Source organism: Mauremys mutica, chromosome 7 (assembly GCF_020497125.1).
Source record: "Mauremys mutica isolate MM-2020 ecotype Southern chromosome 7, ASM2049712v1, whole genome shotgun sequence".
Classification (NCBI taxonomy): Eukaryota; Metazoa; Chordata; order Testudines; family Geoemydidae; genus Mauremys; species Mauremys mutica.
The window spans coordinates 128,522,354-128,544,231 of record NC_059078.1 but is presented as its reverse complement, the minus strand read 5'-3'; the positions used below and the strand labels follow the sequence as shown (position 1 = coordinate 128,544,231).

Genomic DNA, 21,878 nt, shown 5'->3' with positions numbered 1-21,878 from the left:
AGGAGACGTGCTCTGGTGTCCCCATCCCCCAGGCCTGCTCTGGTGACTCTTCTCTGAGTGGGGTGTGGGCCTCGCTGAGGGCCACCTGGGGAGCGTGTCCATGTCAGATGCTTCAAACCTTCCTCCTGCCCCAGCGCTGCCGCTCGCCTGGACTGTGGGTCTCCCCTGGCCCGACCCAGCCCCACGGGACTCGGGGGCTCCCTGCACTGTCGCTGCGCCGTCTGTCCCTGGCACTGCCGGCCTGCTCTGCCTGAGCCCGCTGGGGGGGGCACCCCATGGCCCCCAGAGAGGTTCCTATGGGCACCCTCTTCTGCAGGGTGAAGCTTTGTCCAATGTGCTCCACCGGGGGCAGCAGCGTCTCGCCAGTGCCCAGAGCCGGCGAATTCAGTGAGTCCCATTGCACCAGAGGGGTCTTCCCGGTGCCCCCCACCCAGTGCCAGGCCAGCCACAGTCACATGGGGGGCTGCTGCCCGGTGCCCCCCGGCCGGTGCCAGCCCAGCCGCAGTCACACTCCCAGAGGGGCCCACAGCCCCAGTGCTGGCAGGAGCCGGGCACTCAGCCACGCTGAGAATAAGGCCCAGCAAACGGCCAGGCGCGCTGGGAGATGCTGGGCTCCGCACCTGGCGCTGGGGGGGATCTGTGCAGCACCCGCCTCATCAGAGCTTCCTGGTGTCCACAAGGCTGAGGGTGCCCAGAGCAGCAGCCCTGGTGCTAACGGGCCAGAACACGGGCTCACGGCGGCAGAGCCTGGATCCTGGTGCCCGGCCCCAGCCTGCCCCTCCTGGGACCCCCGAGGCGGCTGTGGATGGTGCAGGTTGATTGCGGCTCACACCCCATCTTCCCCCCTGCCCTGCCCTGCCCTGCCCCTGGGGGCGCGTTCCTCCCAGGCTGCTCTGAGCCCTGGGTCCCCAGACCACGAGGTGGGGGGCCCAGACAGGCCTCCCCCCTCCCGCCCCCTTGGGCACTTGAGCTGCTGTTCACTGGTCCCTGAAGCCGTGCTCAGGGCCGCCGGGTGCAGAGGGTCCCTGGGCCAGCGTTTGCGGCAGTGCCCCTCGCTGGAGGGTCCCGGCCGCCCGCTCGGGGTCATGGCTCCAGCTGTGCCCCCTGTGCCAGCCACGTCCCCGCCTGTGGAGCTGGAGCAGAGTCCTGCTCACTGGCTGCCCCCTGCAGCCGGCCCTGGGGTGAGTGTTCTAGCCCCGGGCTCACCCCCGGCCTGCCTGCCCGTGGCAAGGAGCAGGGTGTGTCCGAACCCAGGAGCCGAGCCCTCCCCAGCCAGCGCCCCCATGACAGGGCTCAGCGCCTTGCCCCGGGGACAAGGCTGGATTGAGCACCCAGCCCCGCCCCACGGCCCAAAATAAAACAGCTCCCGGCCCAGCTGCACCTGAGCTGCTGAATCAATATTGACTGGCTAAGAATAGCCCCTGCACCCGCCGGGCCGCCTTCCGTGCTTCCTGCCCGGCCCAGTGCACGGGGCTGCACGGCCTGGCCCTGGGCCCCACGGCCCTTCCCCCAGCCAGCGAGGGGCACGGTGCCCGCGCCGGGTCACGCCAGCAGTGCAGTCGCTGGGAGGCGGGAGTTTTCCTTTAGAGTCCAGTGCTGCTCCCGCAGCTCTCGGCGCAGGCTGCCAGCCCCCCGTGGCAACAGCCCCCCTTGGAACGTGCCAGCCCAGGTCCCGGAGCTTCACTGGAGTGAGGAAACCCCAGCCAGCCGTGGGCTCCGTGCCATGGACACAGGGGGCTGCCGAGAGAGATGCAAGCGCGCGAGCGAGTGGCACAGCTAGGTGAGAACCCAGGAGTCCTGCCCCCCACCCCTCAACACACTAAACCCCTCTCCCCTCCCAGAGCCAGGGAGAGAACCCAGGAGTCCTGCCCCCCCCCCCGCAACACACTAAACCCCTCTCCCCTCCCAGAGCCAGGGAGAGAACCCAGGAGTCCTGCCCCCCCCCCGCAACACACTAAACCCCTCTCCCCTCCCAGAGCCAGGGAGAGAACCCAGGAGTCCTGCCCCCCCCCAACACACTAATCCCCTCTCCCCTCCCAGAGCCAGGGAGAGAACCCAGGAGTCCTGCCCCCCCCAACACACTAATCCCCTCTCCCCTCCCAGAGCCAGGGAGAGAACCCAGGAGTCCTGCCCCCCCCCCAACCCCCTTATCCCCTCTCCCCTCCCAGAGCCTGTGAGAGAACCCAGGAGTCCTGCCCCCCCCAACACACTAATCCCCTCTCCCCTCCCAGAGCCAGGGAGAGAACCCAGGAGTCCTGCGCCCCCCCCCGCAACACACTAAACCCCTCTCCCCTCCCAGAGCCAGGGAGAGAACCCAGGAGTCCTGCCCCCCCCCCCCGCAACACAATCCCCTCTCCCCTCCCAGAGCCTGGGTTTTAACCCCGGTGTCCTGCCCCCCCCCCGCAACACAATCCCCTCTCCCCTCCCAGAGCCAGGGAGAGAACCCAGGAGTCCTTCCCCTCCCCCCCCCCCCCGCAACACACTAATCCCCTCTCCCCTCCCAAAGCCAGGGAGAGAACCCAGGAGTCCTGCCCCCCCCCGCAACACACTAAACCCCTCTCCCCTCCCAGAGCCAGGGAGAGAACCCAGGAGTCCTGCCCCCCCCCCCACACACTAAACCCCTCTCCCCTCCCAGAGCCAGGGAGAGAACCCAGGAGTCCTGCCCCCCCCCCCCCACACAATCCCCTCTCCCCTCCCAGAGCCAGGGAGAGAACCCTGGCGTCCCGCCCCCCCCCCCAACACACTAATCCCCTCTCCCCTCCCAGAGCCAGGGAGAGAACCCAGGAGTCCTGCGCCCCCCCCGCAACACACTAAACCCCTCTCCCCTCCCAGAGCCAGGGAGAGAACCCAGGAGTCCTGCCCCCCCCCCCCCGCAACACACTAAACCCCTCTCCCCTCCCAGAGCCAGGGAGAGAACCCAGGAGTCCTGCCCCCCCCAACACACTAATCCCCTCTCCCCTCCCAGAGCCAGGGAGAGAACCCAGGAGTCCTGCCCCCCCCCCCGCAACACATTAAACCCCTCTCCCCTCCCAGAGCCAGGGAGAGAACCCAGGAGTCCTGCCCCCCCCCCAGCAACACAATCCCCTCTCCCCTCCCAAAGCCAGGGAGAGAACCCAGGAGTCCTGCCCCCCCCCGCAACACAATCCCCTCTCCCCTCCCAGAGCCAGGGAGAGAACCCAGGAGTCCTGCCCCCCCCCGCAACACACTAAACCCCTCTCCCCTCCCAGAGCCAGGGAGAGAACCCAGGAGTCCTGCCCCCCCCCGCAACACAATCCCCTCTCCCCTCCCAGAGCCAGGGAGAGAACCCAGGAGTCCTTCCCCTCCCCCCCCCCCCCCCCAACACACTAATCCCCTCTCCCCTCCCAAAGCCAGGGAGAGAACCCAGGAGTCCTGCCCCCCCCCCGCAACACACTAAACCCCTCTCCCCTCCCAGAGCCAGGGAGAGAACCCAGGAGTCCTGGCTCCCAGCCCCACCCCTCCCCTCCCCCAATCTACTAGCCCCCATTCTCTTCCCAGAGCCAGGCACAGCAGCGCTCTCTAGAGCCCTCTTACACCCCTCCCCCCACTGAGCTGCCCTTGCCAAAATCTCCCCCCTCCCCCACGCCTTTGCTGGCAGCTCCGGGCCCCCCACTCCTGCTCTCCTGCCCCAGCCTGTCACATCACATCGTGCAGCTGGTGCCTGCTCCACCCCGTGTCACCGCCCACAGCTGGGCAGAGCGGGTACCAAGCACCCCAGACGGGGGCTGTGTGCGCCCCTTGTCCAGGTGCAGGGCAGATTATCCCCTGAGCAGCTGGCACTCGGCCTGTCCCCGCCCAGCTGTACAGCACGTGCCAAGCACTCCGCCGGGCGCTGCCAGCTCTGCCCGTGGGCCCTGCACCTGCCGCCTGGCCCCAGGGCTCTCGCTCTGCTCCCGGCCACCTTAGGCCCCAGAATGGGCTGCAGGGCGCAGCCCAGAGCAAAGGCACAAACGCCCTCTGCCCCAACCAGCAACCAGGCAGGCCTGCGCCAGCCCCTGGGCACCCACCGCACACGCCTCCATCCTGTCCCCAGCAGTGACACTGACCGGGGCCAGGGGTCCCTGGGCAGGGGCAGTGTGGGGAGCCCCTGGCCCTGCGCGGACTGTGCAGGAGGCTTTGCTGCTCTTTCATCTCTGCGGGGAGTCAGCAGGAGCCCAGGGCCAGCTCGCTCCCTGTCCAGGGCTCAGAGCTGGGGGACCGGGGGGGGCTGCTGCTGCTCCCCCCACACACCCGGGATGTGGTGACGAGCTCACCAGCTATTCTGGGCCCTGTGTTTCCTGGCTCCTCCCGATGGGAACCTGCTCCTTAAATGCCAAACAAACAGCCCGTGGCCACTGGCACATTCCTGCAAGGCTCTGCTCTGGGCACGCAGCTTCCTGTTTATCCCCGTCCCGCGTGTGGGCACCGCAGCCCTGGGGGAGGTGGGGGGGAGCTTGGGCAGCTGCCCTTGGGCACCGGAGACGCCATCCCAACTCCTGTTCTGGCAGCGAGTGCAGCTGGGGACAGATTCAGGGGTACAGCAGTCAGGAGAGACCCAGGCTCGGGGTAGCAGGGGGCTGCGGGTCAGGGCTGAGGGGCACCGATAGGGCAGAGCTGGGGAGGCAGGACTGGGATAGCAGGGGGCTGCGGGTCAGGGCTGAGGGGCACCACAGGGCAGAGCTGGGGGGACCCCAGAGCTGGGACAGCAGGGGGCTGCGGGTCAGGGCTGAGGGGCACCACAGGGCAGAACTGGGGGGACTCCAGGACTGGGATAGCAGGGGGCTGCGGGTCAGGGCTGAGGGGCACCACAGGGCAGAGCTGGGGGGACCCCAGAGCTGGGACAGCAGGGGGCTGCGGGTCAGGGCTGAGGGGCACCACAGGGCAGAGCTGGGGGGACCCCAGAGCTGGGACAGCAGGGGGCTGCGGGTCGGGGCTGAGGGGCACCACAGGGCAGAGCTGGGGGGACCCCAGAGCTGGGACAGCAGGGGGCTGCGGGTCAGGGCTGAGGGGCACCGACCGGGCAGAGCTGGGGGGACCCCAGAGCTGGGACAGCAGGGGGCTGCGGGTCGGGGCTGAGGGGCACCGGCAGGGCAGAGCTGGGGAGACCCCAGAGCTGGGATAGCAGGGGGCTGCGGGTCAGGGCTGAGGGGCACCACAGGGCAGAGCTGGGGGGACCCCAGAGCTGGGACAGCAGGGGGCTGCAGGTCGGGGCTGAGGGGCACCGGCAGGGCAGAGCTGGGGAGAGGGCTGGTTGAAGGTCAGAGTAGCAGCCTGGGGCCAGAGCCCTGCTCACCCCCACCCTGGTAGGGTCGGGTCACCATCCCCTGTCTCGAGTGCTGACCCTGGGTGCTCAGAGCAGGGCTGGTGGGGGCCCGGACGCTAGTGCCAGCTGGTGACCAGTCTGGCCCCCGGGCAGTGAGGAGAACCCTGAGGCGGCTCCGACACAGACCCCACTGTCCTGGGCCCCACTAGCTGGTGCATGGAGACAACCGGGCCCTGCTGAGTGCCTGGGGCCCCGCCTGATGGCACAGCCCAGAGCCGGCTGCGACACGGGGCTCTCCCGGCAGGCTGGCTCCGGGCTCCGGGCTCCAGGCCCCGGCGTGTGGCTCATTCAGGCCCAGAGGGTTTCTAACCTTGGGCAAATTGCTCCTTTCTGGGCGTGCCCATGAACCCCCAGTGGGAGGCCCAGGAGTTCAGCCCGGGTCAGCCCAGGCAGGAGGTTTTGAAGAGGGAGGCCTGGCCTGGGTGGAGGGGTTCAATGGGCAGGCGGGGGGCTGAGGGCCCAGCGGGGGGCAGGCAGGGATCAGGGGGCCTGGCGGGGGTGGGGGGCCCAGGAGGAGGCAGGCGGGTGTCGGGGGGCCCAGCGCGGGTCCCGAGCAGGCGGGTGTCGGGGGGCCCAGCAGGGGTCCCGGTGGGGTGGAGGCGGGGGTCGGGGGGCCCAGCAGGGATGGGGGGCGCAGCGGGGGGCAGGCAGTTGGGGAGCCTGGCAAGGGAGAGGAGGGGATCAGGGGGCCCGGCGGGGGGGGCAGGAGAAGGCAGGCGGGGGTCCCAGCGGGGGTCCCGGTGGGGTGGAGGCGGGGGTCGGGGGGCCCAGCGGGGGTCCCGAGCAGGCGGGTGTCGGGGGGCCCAGCAGGGGTCCCGGGGGGGTGGAGGCCGGGGTCAGGGGGGCAGGCGGGAGTCCCGAGCAGGCGGGGATCAGGGTCCCGGCGGGGGGGGGGCCGCAGAAGGCAGGCGGGGGTCCCAGCGGGGGTCCGGGTGGGGTGGAGGCGGGGGTCGGGGGGCCCAGCGGGGGTCCCGAGCAGGCGGGGATCAGGGTCCCGGCGGGGGGGGGCAGGAGAAGGCAGGCGGGGGTCCCAGTGGGGGTCCCGGTGGGGTGGAGGCGGGGGTCGGGGGGCCCAGCGGGGGTCCCGAGCAGGCGGGGATCAGGGTCCCGGCGGGGGGGGGGGCAGGAGAAGGCAGGCGGGGGTCCCAGGGGGGGTCCCGGGGGGGTGGAGGCGGGGGTCGGGGGGCCCAGCGGGGGTCCCGAGCAGGCGGGGATCAGGGTCCCGGCGGGGGGGGGGCAGGAGAAGGCAGGCGGGGGTCCCAGCGGGGGTCCCGGTGGGGTGGAGGCGGGGGTCGGGGGTCCCAGTGGGGGTCCCGGTGGGGTGGAGGCGGGGGTCGGGGGGCCCAGCGGGGGTCCCGAGCAGGCGGGGATCAGGGTCCCGGCTGGGGGCGGTGGCCGTCCGGGGCTGGGAGGCAGGCGCGGCCCGGGGGGGCGCACGGGGTGGCCGGAGCCGCTGGCTCTGCGCCCGCCTGTGCGGAGGCTGCTGGCGGAGCCGCCCCGGGGCCGGGCTCAGGCGGGGGCTGCCCGGAGCGGGGCCGGGGCGGCTGCCGCGATAAAAGGCCGGGCGGGCCGGTGCCCAGCAGCTCGTCCGTCCCCTCGGCCCTGCCCGGCCCGGCCCGCGCGGTGAGTGGCGGGGAGCGCCCGGATCGGGGCCCTGGTGCCGGGCGCTGCGCACCGGGCGGGGCTGTCGGGGGTGCACGGTGGGTGGATGAGGGGGCAGGCTGGGGGCTGGGGGGCTGTCGGGGGTGCATGGTGGGTGGATGAGGGGGCAGGCTGGGGGGCGGGTGGGGTGCACGGGGGTGGAGGGGGGGCAGGCTGGGGGCTGTGGGGCTGTTGGGGTGCACGGTGGGTGGATGTGGGCAGGCTGGGGGCTGGAGGGCTGTCGAGGGAGCACGGTGGGTGGATGGGTGGCAGGCTGGGGGCTGTCGGGGGTGCACGGTGGGTGGATGGGGGGCAGGCTGGGGGCTGTCGGGGGTGCACAGTGGGTGGATGAGGGGGCAGGCTGGGGGGCTGTCGGGGGTGCACGGTGGGTGGATGAGGGGGCAGGCTGGGGGCTGGGGGGCTGTTGGGGGTGCACGGTGGGTGGATGGGGGGCAGGCTGGGGGCTGTGGGGCTGTCGGGGGTGCACGGTGGGTGGATGAGGGGGCAGGCTGGGGGATGGGGGGCTGTTGGGGTGCACGGTGGGTGGATGAGGGGGGCAGTCAGGGGCCGTGGGGGCATTGGGGGGCAGGCAGGGGCTGTGCTGGCATTGGGGGGTGCACAGTGGGCAGATGGGGGGCCAAGGGGGGCACAGGGCTGGTGGGAGAATGTGGGGGTGTCAGGCGGGGAGGCGAGCTGGGGGCTGGGAGCAGTCCAGGGGGCAGCAGCTCCTGCATGGAGGCGCCTGTCGCCCTATTGCTGGGGGCTTGTGGGTCACGCTGCAGCCTGGGCTCTGGGGCCGGCCGCTCGCTGTGCCCTGGGGGCTGCCCCCACACCTGGGTGCTCGGGCGCTGGCTAAGGTGGGGGAGGGGCCAGTGCCGGGCTTGGGCAGGGGGCTCTGGGGGAGACGGGCCTGACAGCTGCTGGGGCATTGGCTGCGTGGCTCAGCGGGTGGCAGTGCCAGGGCTGGGCACGGGCAGCGCCTCCTCCTTGGATCTCTGCCAGCAGCTACCTGGGCGGCTGGTCTCTGGGCCCCTCGCTCCCCCTGTGCCCCCAGCTCCGGGGAAGGGCCTCGCAGGGCTCCGGGGTCGTGTGTCGGGCTGTGACTCTGGCACCCGGGGGCGGCGTGTGTCCACGCCCCGAGGGGAAAGGCCCCATCCCAAACCCTGCCCCCGAGCCAGCCTGTCCCCTGGGGTCAGTGGGATGGGGCCCCTGGGGACCCAGCCCTGACCCCGGCCATGCCAGGCTGTTTCCAGGTGTCTGTCTGTGGAGGATCAGTGATGCTGGCCGGACCCGTCCCCGTCCCCGCCCTGCTCCTGCTCCTGCTGTGCCTAGCGACCCCCAGCTGGCAGCAGCCCCCGCGGATTCAGGTGCGGCTGGCGGGGGCCAGGAGCCAGGCCGGCGAGGGGCGGCTGGAGGTGCTGTACGACGGGCAGTGGGGGACCGTGTGCGACGACGACTTCGACATCCACGTGGCCAGCGTGGCCTGCAGGGAGCTGGGCTTTGAGTCGGCCGTGACGTGGGCCCACAGCGCCAAGTATGGCCAGGGGGAAGGTAAGGCAGGGAGGGGTGCGGGGCACAGACCAGCCTGGCCAGGGTGCTGGCTACCCTAGAGTGGAGTGTGGGCTTCTGGGGGTGGGGCAGAGAGATGGGGTGAGAGCCCCCAGCTGCAGAACTCTCCCCTCCCCAAGGCCCAGAGCTGGCTGTGGGTCAGCTCCAGGCGACTCCAGCCCCGGCCTGTCCCAGCAGGGGGCACTGTGGGGAGGGGGGCAGGAGTGGCTGGGGGTGGGGGAGCTCCAGGCGACTCCAGCCCCGGCCTGTCCCAGCAGGGGGCGCTGTGGGGAGGGGGGCAGGAGTGGCTGGGGGTGGGGGAGCTCCAGGCGACTCCAGGCCCGGCCTGTCCCAGCAGGGGGCGCTGTGGGGAGGAGGGCAGGAGCTGGCGGGGGGGGAGCTCCCGGTTACTCCAGCCCCGGCCTGTCCCAGCAGGGGGCGCTGTGGGGAGGGGGGCAGGAGCTGGCGGGGGGGGAGCTCCCGGTTACTCCAGCCCCGGCCTGTCCCAGCAGGGGGCGCTGTGGGGAGGGGGGCAGGAGCTGGCGGGGGGGAGCTCCCGGTTACTCCAGCCCCGGCCTGTCCCAGCAGGGGGTGCCATGGGAGTGGGGGGGCGGATGACGTGGTCAGAAGCACAGCCCCTGAGCTCTCCCAGGGGGTGGGGTGTCTGCTAGTAATTTGGGGGCATCCCGTTTAGTACCCCATTGTCAGCAAGCCCCCTGGAGCCCCCCTGATGCTTTTGGGGGAGGGGGCTGCCAGCCTGGGGTCCTGTTGCTGAGCCCATGGGGGAGCCCGGGGGGGCCAGAGCTCCTGGCCCAGGCCCGTCACTGACCCGCCTCTGCTGCGCCAGGCCCCGTCTGGCTGGATAACCTGCGCTGCGCCGGCACCGAGCGCTCCCTGGCCGAGTGCGACTCCAACGGCTGGGGCGTCAGTGACTGCCACCACGGAGAGGATGCCGGCGTCGTGTGCTCGGCTCAGCCCCCGCCGGGCCCTCGCGCCCTGGGCCCAGCCCCCGGCCTGCAGGTGAGCGGGGACCGTGGGGCTGGCTGGGGGCGCTTCCCGCCTGGGGCTCCTGCTGCCGCAGGGCCAGGAGCTTCAGCCACTCTGACCCCTGTCACAGGCCCGCGCCCCTCCTCCAGGAGCCCCAGTGGGTGCAAAGCAGGAGTGCTGGGGGGGCGGACAGCCCAGGGGGGCAGATCTCTGCTGCCATGGGGGGACTGGCACCTCTGCCAGGGGCCCCTGTCTCTTCAGGCTGCCCTGCCTGGCCTGTGCTTATCACCAGCACCTGCCTGGAGCTGCCCCACCCCAGCACTCCTGCCCCGCTCACTGCAGTGCCCCCTGCTGGAGAGGGGTCCGGCCTCCCTGACTGCTGCAGGGGGGGGGCTGGGAGGGGGCAGAAACATCCCTGTTCTCATGGTACTGTCACAATGCGCTTTGCAGATACTGACCGGAGATAGTGCGCGTGTGCACGTGTGTGTGCACACGCGTGTGTGCGCGTGTGCACGTGCGTGTGCGTGCGCGTGCATAGGAGCAAGTGCAGGGTCTGGTTAATGCCGGCCCCTTCCTGTTACTCCAGCCTTCAGCTCCCCCTCCCTGCTCCCTCCTATCCCTCCCCTGGCCTTTCCCCACAGCTCTGCTGGTGCCCCTCACTCCTGACCCGCAGCCCTGGGCATCCTGCCCCCACACCTCCAGACTCACACCCATGCGCTGCTTCCCCCAGTCCTACAAAGCTGTTGTCAGCCCCACCCCCGAGTGTCGTCTTCCCTTGTCACGGACTCACAGGTCGTGCCCACTCATGGCCCCCTGCGGTCCGTGGGGGGGCCCCTTTCAGTGTGACAGCCCTTCCTGGGGGGCCCCTCTCCCTCGGGGTCAGGCCCCTCCACCTCCTGGAGCTGCACCTCTCTGAGCCTCAGCACGTCTGTCTCTGCCGTGCCCCCACCCAGGGATTCCCCTCGCTCTGGGCCCCCGGGGCCTCCGCCCTCCGGAGGGAATAATGCTCCCCCCCCCCCCGTTCTCTAGGCCGGAGCGACTCTCCCCCAGCGTAACACAGGAGGGGTTATTGAGAGTTGAACCCAACACAGGAACCTCTCAGGGCCTCAGGCCTGGCCTCCCTCAGCCCAGCACATCCCAGTCCCCCTGCAGCCGGGGGGGCTCTGCCTGCTCCCCCCCCAGCCCCGAGCCCCCCTGCTCCCGGCTGGGCCTCCCATATCCCCGGCCCCAAGCCCCTCTGTCCATTGGCTTCTCTCCAGGGAAACAGGGTCGTAAACAGGATGTCCTGGGCCCCCTCTCCTCTCAGCCCCCTCTGGTCCCTCTGGCTGGAACCGGCTGGGCATGTCACCGGGGTCCTCTCCCCGCAGCCCATTGTCCTCCCACTGGCCAGAACCGGCTGCGACTCCTGAGCTGGGTCACCAGTCGCTGGGGTCTCCATCCTCCAGGCCATCGGCCGGGGTCCCGAGTCCCTCTCCGGTCCTGTGTCCCAACAAACTCCCTCTCCCCTCCCCTGTTAAACCAGTAACACCCGGGGACACTGAGTCCCCCCCGCCCCCGCATGCAAACCACTGGGAAACACAGAAAAAATAAAAAAATCCCCCACTTGGTCACAGCCTGGGCCCCAGGGGCTCCCCGTGTTTCCTGGGCCCATCTCACCCGGTATCTGGCCTGGGGCAGGGAAGGAGGCTGGAGGAGGTGCGGCTCAAGCCGGTCCTGGCCTGGGCGAAGCTGAGTGTGCCCGTCAGTGAGGGCGTGGTGGAGGTGAAGCACGAGGGGCGCTGGAGGCAGGTGTGCGACGCCGGCTGGACCAGGAACAACAGCCGCGTGGTGTGCGGGATGCTGGGCTTCCCCCAGGAGAAGCGGCTCAACACCGGCTTCTACAGGTAGCGCCGGGTGCAGCGGGCGTGTGCCGAGCAGGGCAAGGGGGGGCCTGTGGCCAGTGTGCCCGGGGGGCGCTGGTCTGATAGGCAAATCCAGGCCTGCTGGGCCAGGGGTGTCTGCCAGGGGAGCTGCCTGCGGACAGGGCCGTGTGGCTGGCTGGGGGGTGTCAGGGCCGTCCCCTCGCAACAGTCTATGGTGCTTAGATGAGATGGAGTGGGAGGGGTCCAAGGTCACAGAATGCTGAGTGTTGCACACGCGTGTGCTTTGGTGCAAGGGGTTGGGTCACGAGTCTCCCTGGGGCATAAAGTCCGGGATCCAAGGGTAGAAACCAATTGCAGGGCAGGGTGTCTGGGGAGGGGGGGCGGAGGGCGCAACCCCTGGGGAGGGGTGGAGGGCGCAGTGACCCCTGCGGGGAGGAATGGGGGAGTGGAGGGCATGGCGACCCCTGTGGGGAGTGTGTGTGGAGGGCACGGCGACCCCTGTGCGGGGGTGTGGGGGGGGGTGGAGGGCACGGTGACCCCTGCAGAGGGGGTGTGGGGCACGGTGACCCCTGTGGAGTGGAATGGGGGGGTGGGGGGCACGGCGACCCCTGCGGGGGGGGTGTGGAGGGCACGGTGACCCCTGTCGGGGGTGTGTGGAGGGCACGGCGACCCCTGTGGGCAGGGGGTTGGAGGGCACAGCGACCCCTGCAGAGGCGGTTTGTGTGGAGGGCACGGCGAGCCCTGCAGAGGGGGTGGGGGGCACGGTGACCCCTGCGGAGGGCCGGGGGAGCACGGCAACCCCTGTGGAGTGGAATGGGGGGGTGGAGGGCACGGCGAGCTCTGCGGAGGGGGTGGGGTGGGGGGCACGGTGACCCCTGTGGGGGGGGGTGGAGGGCACGGCGACCCCTGCAGAGGGAGTGGGGGGCATGGTGACCCCTGCAGAGGGAGTGGGGGGCTGCCCATGGCCCCGCTGACCTGCCCTTTCTAACCCTGCAGGAAGCTCTGGAACCTGAAGTTGAAGGATCCCAAGTCCAGGTAGGGACCCGCCCCTGCCTGAGCTCCCCCCGTGGGGCCGACCTGCCGGGTGCCAGGCTGCCCACGGGGCACTGGTGGGAGGGGGGTGCCCGTCTCATGGGGTGGCGCTGGGGCCGGGCGGGAACTGGCATGAGCTGACCCTGCCCCCGGTTCGCAGCCTGAGGAGCCTGAGCCAGAAGAACGCGTTCTGGATCCACCGGGTCAGCTGCCTGGGCACGGAGCCCCACCTGTCCCACTGCCCGGTGCAGGTGTCCCCTGCCGCCCGGCGCCGGCCCGCCTGCGCCCACGGCATGCACGCCGTCGTCAGCTGCGTCCCGGGCCCCGAGTTCCAGAAAGCCAAGGCCAAGCCGTTCCGCAAGGGCCTGCGGGCAGAGGTGAGCCCTGCTGGAGCCCCGGCCCCGAGTCTGAGGGGCGGGGGGAGCCCCCGTGAGAGCCCCCAGCCCTGAGGAACGGGCAGCGCCGCAGCGTGGGCAGGAAAATGGTTCCTCTTGGGACTGATGTCAGGAGCACAGACTGAGCAACAGTTCCGGAGGGGGAGCGAGGCAGGAGCTGGCTGGGGGGGGAGCTCCCGGTGACTCCAGTCCTGGCCCCTCCCAGCAGGGGGCGCTGTGGGGTGGGGGGGCTCCTGTCTGCTCCAGCCCCTGCCTGTCCCACAGGGGGCGCTGTTGGGAGGGGGCAGAAGCTGGCTGGGGGGGGAGCTCCCGGTGACTGCAGTCCTGGCCCCTCCCAGCAGGGGGCGCTGTGGGGTGGGGGGCTCCTGTCTGCTCCAGCCCCTGCCTGTCCCACAGGGGGCGCTGTGGGGAGGGGGGCAGGAGCTGGCTGGGGGGGGGAGCTCCCGGTGACTCCAGCCCTGGCCCCTCCCAGCAGGGGGCGCTGTGGGGTGGGGTGGCTCCTGTCTGCGCCAGCCCCGGCCTGTCCCACAGGGGGCGCTGTTGGGAGGGGGCAGAAGCTGGCTGGGGGGGGAGCTCCCGGTGACTCCAGCCCTGGCCCCTCCCAGCAGGGGGTGCTGTGGGGTGGGGGGCAGGAGCTGGCTGGGGGGGGAGCTCCCGGTGACTCCAGCCCCGTCCCATCCCAGCAGGGGGCGCTGTGCGAGCGGGGCAGGAGGCTGTCGGGGGCCCTGGCTACAGGGAATGGGGTACAGGACAGAGCCGGCCACAGATCTGAGACGCGCCCCGGGCCAGGCGGGACCCCAGCCATTGCCCAGGGTGGGGCTGTGCGCACGAACACCCACCTCGGCCCCCTCTCTCGCAGGGGCCCCAGGTGCGTCTCCGGGCTGGCGCCCAGGTGGGCGAGGGCCGGGTGGAGGTGCTGCGGCACGGCCAGTGGGGCACCGTGTGCGACGAGAAGTGGGACCTGCTCGTTGCCAGCGTGGTGTGTCGGCAGCTGGGCTACGGGACGGCCAGGCAGGCCCTGGCGGGGGCCCAGCTGGGCCAGGGTGAGCCAGCGCGTGGGGAGCCGCGGGGCGGGGGGAGAGCAGGACCCCGGGGGCTGTGGTGAGGGGCTGGGCCCCGCTCCCATGTGCTGTGTCTCAGGAGCAGTGGCTGGGGCGGACGAGCAGCTGAGGATGAGCTCTAGGGCGGCACGGGGGGTCCGGGGCTGGGCGCCCCAGGGAATGGAGCAGAGCTGCAGGACCGGCAGGGAGAGCCCAGAGCTTCGGGCTGTGCAGCGTCTGGGAGGGACGATGGATCCCGGCGTGCGAGGCCTTCGGGGAGCTGGCCCGGCACACCAGGGACCAGCAGCTGGCTGCGCAGCCAGGCCCGGTCCAGTCCCCAAGGAGCCGGGCGGCTGGGGAGCCCCAGGACAAGCTCTCGGGGGGGGAGGGGGGGATTCCCCGTCTCTCCATGGCTCAGCCCCGAGGCCTCTCGGGCTGGGGGGCTCTGGCCAGTGCCCTGCAGGAGGACAGGCTGGAGGGTCTAACGGGCCCTGTGCAGGGAGCCCCTCGGGCAGCGCCAGGGCAGGGCTGCACCGGAGCAGCCGGGGGTGGCCTGGGCGAGCTCGGGGCTAGCCAGGGGTGAGTCGGGCTGCCCTGGCCCCGGCGCTGACGCTGGCCTCTGGCTCCAGGCCTGGGCCCCATCCACATGACCAAGGTTCAGTGCAGGGGCTACGAGCGCTCGCTCCACGAATGCAGCTTCCAGGAGGCGGCGCAGAGCGGCTGCCGGCATGAGGCCGACGCTGCCGTCCGGTGCAACGTGCCCCACATGGACTACCAGAGCCAGGTGAGGGCCCCCCCCGCAGCCTTGGGGGCTGTCCTCCATGCTGGGGGGCAGGGGTGTGGGGCGCATGGCTAGGGAGGGGGCAGTGTGGCATCACGGAGGAGCGGGTAGCCTGGAGTGGGGTAGGTGCCATGGGGTACAGTGGGGCAGAGAGGCCTGGGGGAGGGGGTGCTGGGAGGTCTTGGGGACTGGGTGCCGTGGGACACTTCTGGGGGGCGCTTGGGGGTCTGGGGGAGTGGGGACAGTGGGGCTCTGCAGGAGGAGAGGGTGGCACAGGGCACCACAAGGAGGATGCCATAGGCTGAAGGAGGCTGCGAATGGCACGGAGGAGATATGGGGTGGGGCTGGCAGCTGGCATGGGGGTCCCCAGGTGCCCCTAGCTGGAGTGGGGGTCTCCAGTGGCTGTCCCCGGGCGGGGGGGAGCAGCATCTCCCAGCTAAGGAGCAGGGGAGCTGGCAGCTAACCCCTGCTCTGCCCAGGTGCGCCTGGCGGGGGGCCGCAGCCCCCAGGAGGGTGTGGTGGAAGTGCTGGTGCCGGTGGGAGGTGCCCTGAAGTGGGGCGCCGTGTGCGGCGAACGGTGGGGGCTGAACGAGGCCATGGTGGTCTGTAGGCAGCTGGGGCTGGGCTTCGCCAGCCACGCCCTCCAGGTGAGTCCCACAGCGGGAGCGGGGGGCGCTTGTGCCCTGGCTTGGGGGGATGCACGGGGGGGTCCTGTGCCCTGGTGTCAGGGGATGTTGCTGGGGGGATGGTGGGAAGGGGCCTTGTGCCCTGGCGTCAAGGGAGGGGATGGGGGGACCCTGGTGTCGGGGGGTGGCCCTGGGCTCTCGTGTCCCCACTGAGCACTGGGGCGTCTCTCTCTCTCTCCCCAGGAGACCTGGTACTGGCAGGGCAGCCCGGAGGCGGGCGAGGTGGTGATGAGCGGCGTGCACTGCACGGGCACCGAGCTCAGCATCCAGCAGTGCCAGCGCCACGGCCCCGTGCACTGCCCAGCCGGCGGCGGGCGCTTCTCTGCCGGGGTCAGCTGCACCGACAGTGAGTGATGGGCCCCGCCTGCGGGGGTGGGTGGGGCAGGGGCAGCAGGAGCCTGTGGGGGTGGGCAGGGGGAGGGGCCTGTAGGAATACACGGGGGGGGGCAGCAGGGGGAGGGGCTCGCAGGGGCAGCAGGAGCCTGTGGGGGTGGGCGGGGGCCGCGTCCCCGGGGCGGGGGTAGGATTGGGGATTTCCTCGGCACTCAGCCGTGCCGATCTCACCCACCCGAGCCGGGCGAGTCCTCAGTCGCACGCGGCTGCCTACGGGGGTGCCGGGGCGGGGACGGGAGCAGATGCCTGTAGCTGGGCTGCAGGTGCCGGGGGCCCTGCCCGGCCCAAGGGAAGCCAGGCCAGCCTGACCCCGCGGATCCTGCAGCCGCCCCGGACCTGGTGCTGGACACGCAGCTGGTGCAGGAGACGGGCTACCTGGAGGAGCGGCCGCTCGCCATGCTGTACTGTGCCCACGAGGAGCGCTGCCTCTCGCGCTCGGCCGACCACGCCAACTGGCCCGACGGGTACCGGCGCCTGCTGCGCTTCTCCTCCCGGATCCACAACCTGGGCCGAGCCGACTTCCGGCCCCAGTCCAGCCGCCACGCCTGGGTCTGGCACCAGTGCCACAGGTGAGCGCCACGCCGCAGGGCTGCACGGCCGGGCTCTGGGGCAGTGTGGCCCCCCCAGCAGCTGGCCCCAGGCAGTGCCAGCTCCCCAGTGCAGCAGCTTCTCGCTAGGGCTGCCCTGGGAGCCTCTGGCCTGGCAGACGAGCTGCCCCAGAGCAGGGCCCCTGCATGTGCCGCCCGGTCTCCCCACGCCTGGGCCCCACATGGCCCCCGGCGGCTGCGTGTCCTGCTCCCCAGCTGGCTCTGTGGTGCCGGCCCCGCCCGGCGTAATTGGCAGCGTCTGGGCCAGGACTGTCATTACGGCTTTATTTGGATCCAGAGCTGTAATTCTGGGGCCAGCCGTCGGCCCCCAGCCCCCACCCCCGGCAGCTCCTCCCTCTCCTCCCCCTGCCCTCCCCGGCCAGGGGTCTGGCACTGCCAAGGCTTTGCCCACTGCAGGGGTCGGGGGCTGCCCCGAAACACCCAGGGCACCCTCCAGCCTCCCCCCACCGGCTCACCAAGCAGGTCGGGGGGGCACTGCTCCTTCCCTCCCCCCCTTGCTGCATTTGGCTCCCTGCCCCCTCGTCCCCCACAGGCACTACCACAGCATCGAGGTCTTCACCCACTACGACCTGCTGACGCTCAACGGCTCCAGGGTGGCCGAGGGGCACAAGGCCAGCTTCTGCCTCGAGGACACCAACTGCCCCCCAGGTACGGGCCGGGCTCTCGGGAACCCCTCCCGGGCCTCCTCAGCACCAGCGCCCCCCCGCAGCCAGCGCCCTGCCCTGCCCCGCCCCCCACAGCACCCCCTGCTGGGAGCCCCCCTAGGCAGCGCCCTGCCCCTTCCCCGCAGCGCCCCCTGCTGGGAACCCCCCACACAGCCAGCGCCCTGCCCTGCGCCCCGCAGCGACCCCTGCTGGGAACCCCACACACAGCCAGCGCCCTTCCCCGCAGCGCCCCCTGCTGGGAACCCCCCACACAGCCAGCGCCCTGCCCTGCGCCCCGCAGCGCCCCCTGCTGGGACCCCCCCACACAGCCAGCGCCCTGCCCCTTCCCCTCAGCGCCCCCTGCTGGGAGCCCCCCCCACACAGCCAGCACCCTGCCCCTTCCCCTCAGCGCCCCCTGCTGGGAACCCCCCCCCAGCCAGCGCCCTGCCCCGCGCCCCACCGCGCCCCCTGCTGGGAGCCCCCCATAGCCAGCGCCCTGCCCTGAGCCCCTCAGCGCCCCCTGCTGGGAGCCCCCCACACAGCCAGCGCCCTGCCCTGCGCCCTGCAGCGCCCCCTGCTGGGAGCCCCCCACACAGCCAGCGCCCTGCCCCGCCCCCACAGCGCCCCCTGCTGGGAGCCCCCCTAGGCAGCGCCCTGCCCCTTCCCCGCAGCGCCCCCTGCTGGGAACCCCCCACACAGCCAGCGCCCTGCCCTGCGCCCCGCAGCGACCCCTGCTGGGAACCCCACACACAGCCAGCGCCCTGCCCCTTCGCCGCAGCGCCCCCTGCTGGGAACCCCCCACACAGCCAGCGCCCTGCCCTGCGCCCCGCAGCGCCCCCTGCTGGGAACCCCACACACAGCCAGCGCCCTGCCCCTTCCCCGCAGCGCCTCCTGCTGGGACCCCCCCCACACAGCCAGCACCCTGCCCCTTCCCCTCAGCGCCCCCTGCTGGGAACCCCCCCCCAGCCAGCGCCCTGCCCTGCGCCCCACAGCGCCCCCTGCTGGGAGCCCCCCCTACAGCCAGCGCCCTGCCCTGCGCCCCACAGCGCCCCCTGCTGGGAACCCCCCCCCAGCCAGCGCCCTGCCCTGCGCCCCACAGCGCCCCCTGCTGGGACAGGCTGGGCCTGGCGTAGCTGGACCCCCCCCCAGCAGCTCGCCAAGGAAGAGCTCTCTGGTGCGTGAGGGGGTCTAGGGGGAGGGAGGCGGGTGCTGGTGGGACTGGGGGAGGGGGCTGCCCGAGTCATCCTCTCCCCTCCCCATCTCTCTCCCCAGGGCTGCAGCGGCGCTTTGCATGTGCCAACTTTGGGGAGCAGGGCGTGAGTGCGGGGTGCTGGGACACCTACCGGCACGACATCGACTGCCAGTGGGTGGACATCAGCGACGTGGGGCCCGGCAGCTACGTCCTGCAGGTAGGAGCCGAGTGCCGGGGCCAGGGCGTCTCCAGCGGGCTGTGCCCCCCCACAGCCCCCCCCCCCACGGCCTGCTCCGGCCCCAGGGCGTCTCCAGCGGGCTGTGCCCCCCCACAGCCCCCCCCCCCGGCCTGCTCCAGGGCCAGGGCGTCTCCAGCAGGCTGTGCCCCCCCCACGGCCTGCTCCGGGGCCAGGGCGTCTCCAGCAGGCTGTGCTCCCCCCCCACCCCCCGCCTGCTCCGGGGCCAGGGCGTCTCCAGCAGGCTGTGCTCCCCCCCCACCCCCCGCCTGCTCCGGGGCCAGGGCGTCTCCAGCAGGCTGTGCTGCCCCCCGCCCTGCTCCGGGGCCAGGGCGTCTCCAGCAGGCTGTGCTGCCCCCCCCCCACCCCCCCCGCGCCTGCTCCGGCCCCAGGGCGTCTCCAGCAGGCTGTGCCCCACCCCCACCCTCACAGCCCCCCCCACGGCCTGCTCCGGGGCCAGGGCGTCTCCAGCAGGCTGTGCTCCCCCCCCCCCCCGCCAGCTCCGGGGCCCGGGCGTCTCCAGCAGGCTGTGCTGCCCCCCGCCCTGCTCCGGGGCCAGGGCGTCTCCAGCAGGCTGTACTCCCCCCGCCCCTGCTCCGGGGCCAGGGCGTCTCCAGCAGGCTGTGCTGCCCCCCGCCCTGCTCCGGGGCCTGGCTCTGGCCTGGGAGCTGGCCAGGGTGGGAACCCGCCAGCCTGTGACAGAGGCCGGAGCCCCGTCTCCTGCGCGGGGGGTCTGGGCCGTGCCTGCGGCTGGGGAGGGGGCCTGGGGCGCTGGCTGCCCTGGTGGGAGGCTGGGCCCCCGTCCCTCTCGCACCAGCCCAGGCACCTGTTTGCAGCCAGCCATGACCCAGCTCTGCACTCCTGGCCCGGCCCCCACCCACGGGCTGCCTGCCCCTCCCCTCCCCAGGTGGTCGTGAACCCCAAGCACGAGGTGGCAGAGTCCGATTTCTCCAACAACGTCATGAGGTGCCAGTGCAAGTACGACGGGCACCGCGTCTGGCTGCACGGCTGCCGCACAGGTACTGGGCGGGGCCCCGGGTGGGGCCCCGGTGGGGCGGGTGGGCCGAGCGGTGCACGTGCCTGCCCCAGAAACGGGCCCTGTGGGAGGCAGCAGGAGGCGCAGCCGGCCCAGCCCGGGGCCGAGGAGGGCAGCGTACAGCGCAGTGCGCACGCCCCTGGGGAGCCTGCCGGGGACAGGCCCTGTGCCCTCTCCCGCTCGGCCAGGCAGGGGGTGTGGGTCCCCCACTCACGCGGGTCCCTCCTCTCCCCAGGTGACCAGTACGGCGCCGACGCAGTGCGAGAGCTGGAGCAGCAGCAGCGCCTGGCCACTAACCTCATCTGAAGCACGTGGGGTGGAGCTGAGCCGGGGGAGCAGCCCAAACGGGGGTGTTGTGGGGCTGAGTCCTGCCCCCGGCACAGCAGCCGCAGGGGGGGGGCTGGGGGGGGGTCACACCTTCCTGCCAGCCCCGGGGCTCCCCTGAGAGCACCCCGCAAAGGCCCCGCTGTGCTGGGGGGGCAGCTTCTCTCCTGGGCCCGTGCTGGGGTGGCAGGCCAGGGCCCCCCTGCCCAGTCCTGGTTCTCGTCCCACTGGCCCCTGGCTCTCCCGGGCTGGGGCAGCCGTGACTGCACTCAGGGAGCCTTGGTATTTATTTGGGCTGGAGGGCGACTGGGGCTGGCGCTCGCCTAGCGCCCGGGGGGCACCGTCTGAGCCAGCAGCCGTGCCCCACAGGGGAGGGCCCCACGACTCACGCTCCAGCAGGAGCCTGCCTCCGCATCCCATCCCAGGCCAACTACCTCAGCCACCCCAGGGGCCAGCCCCGCCCCGTGCCTGTGGGGCCCAGGTCCCCCTCGTCTCAGGAGTGGCCTTGGGCCTAGCACCACTTGTGCAAGCACTAGCGTGTCACTAATAAAGGTTTTGTGCAAGTCGAAGGCTGGTGTCTGTCCCCGGGGTGGGGTGGGGGGCTGGGATGGAGTGGGAATTGTCCATATTTTCTGTGAACAGTGGTGCGTGCCTCAGTTTCCCTTGGGGGGGTGCCTGGTTAACGGTGGGGGCGGAGAGGCTGTTTGTTCTTTGCAGAGACCCAGAGCCACAGGGGAGCGAGTGGGCCCACGGGCTCTGTGCTGGGGCTGCTGTTCAGAGCCACAGCAGGTCAGGCCAGCAGGGCACGTGCTGCCCAGGGGAGAGCACCGGCCCGGGCTCGCCCGCCTCCAGCCCGGAGCTGCTGGTGAGCTGGGCCGAGCGCTCGAGCGATGCCCAGCGTGGAGTTAGCGGCTCCCCCACGGCCAGGGCCAGGCTGTTCCCGGGGGCCCTTGCCCACCACACACCTCGGCCTGCGCCGCGGCACTGCGTCTGCCTGCCAGCCCAGCCCTGCAGTGGGCTCTGCTCTGGGCTGCCAGCCGCAGGAGCTGCCTGCGCCCAGCAATGTGCCCCACGCAGGCTCGGCCTGACTGAGCGCGTCACTGGCGCCTGGCTGAACCACGTAACACAAGCGGCTCCCACGGCCGCGTCCGTTCTCCGGCCTGGGACTCTGCACATGGCTCCCTCCTCAACCGCTTCCCATGGTCAGCAGCCGTTCCCAGGGGTGGGGCTCAGCCCCTGCCCTGCTCCTGGTCACGCCTCAGCCGTGAGCACCACAGCGCCCTGGGGCCGCAGGGCAGATAAACTGACCAGCTGCAGCGTCTAGGGCCGTCTCCACTACGGCCTGTGGCAGCAGAACCCGCCCAAGTTCCAACCGAGCTCCGGGCTGGCGGGCGGGAGACCTCCCGCCACTCGCGGGGCTGGAGTCGTGTGTCTCCCGTCCGGGGGCGGCACCGCTCTCGGGGGCAGCCCTGCCGAGTCTCTCACGCGGACGCAGGACGGGCCTCGAATCAGTCTTTGCCCAACTCGCCCCCGTTTGGCGACGTGTTTGACATGCGCACCCCAAAGCTGGGGAGGGCTCCCTGCGGCGCTCTATTGGGGGGAGGGCTCCCTGCGGCGCTCTATTGGGGGGGGGGCTCCCTGCGGCGCTCTATTGGGGGGAGGGTCCCTGCGGCGCTCTACTGAGGGGAGGGTCCCTGCGGCGCTCTACAGGGGGGAGGGGTCCCTGCGGCGCTCTACAGGGGGGAGGGCTCCCTGCGGCGCTCTATTGGGGGGAGGGGTCCCTGCGGCGCTCTAGTGGGGGGAGGGGTCCCTGCGGCGCTCTAATGGGGGGGGGGTCCCTGCGGCGCTCTATTGGGGGGGGGTCCCTGCGGCGCTCTACGGGGGGGAGGGCTCACAGCGGCGCTCTACGGAGGGGAGGGCTCCCTGCGGCGCTCTACGGGGGGAGGGCTCCCTGCGGCGCTCTACGGGGGGAGGGCTCCCTGCGGCGCTCTACTGAGGGGAGGGCTCCCTGCGGCGCTCTACGGGGGGGAGGGCTCCCTACGGCGCTCTACGGGGGGGAGGCTCCCTGCGGCCCGAAACTGGGGGGAGGCTCCCTGCGGCGCTCTACGGGGGGGAGGGCGCCCTGCGGCGCTCTACGGGGGGAGGCTCCCAGCG

General features: G+C 72.1%; 1 protein-coding gene across 2 annotated transcripts; it reads left to right on the top strand.

The window, feature by feature from the left end:
• The first annotated feature begins 7,904 nt into the window (after positions 1-7,904).
• LOXL4 (lysyl oxidase like 4) lies at positions 7,905-20,295 on the top strand. 2 transcript variants are annotated; one of them, XM_045025710.1, is made up of 14 exons: positions 7,905-8,512; positions 9,357-9,529; positions 11,174-11,379; positions 12,355-12,393; positions 12,551-12,767; positions 13,645-13,828; positions 14,455-14,609; positions 15,086-15,253; positions 15,476-15,638; positions 16,011-16,254; positions 16,826-16,941; positions 18,210-18,346; positions 19,272-19,383; positions 19,636-20,295. In XM_045025710.1, the coding sequence occupies exons 1-14, from the start codon at positions 8,197-8,199 to the stop codon at positions 19,704-19,706; spliced, it is 2,301 nt and encodes a 766-aa protein (XP_044881645.1). In that variant the 5' UTR covers positions 7,905-8,196; the 3' UTR covers positions 19,707-20,295. The 2 variants fall into 2 exon arrangements, with proteins under 2 accessions (XP_044881645.1, XP_044881646.1); XM_045025711.1 differs by lacking the exon at positions 15,086-15,253.
• The last annotated feature ends 1,583 nt before the right edge of the window (positions 20,296-21,878 follow it).

Coding starts and splice junctions, on each gene's coding strand:
- LOXL4 (XM_045025710.1), top strand. CDS start 8,197: ATGCCAGGCTGTTTCCAGGTGTCTGTCTGTGGAGGATCAGTGATGCTG. Junction 11,380..12,354: donor CTCAACACCGGCTTCTACAG/GTAGCGCCGGGT, acceptor CTAACCCTGCAG/GAAGCTCTGGAACCTGAAGT. Junction 15,254..15,475: donor TCGCCAGCCACGCCCTCCAG/GTGAGTCCCACA, acceptor CTCTCTCCCCAG/GAGACCTGGTACTGGCAGGG.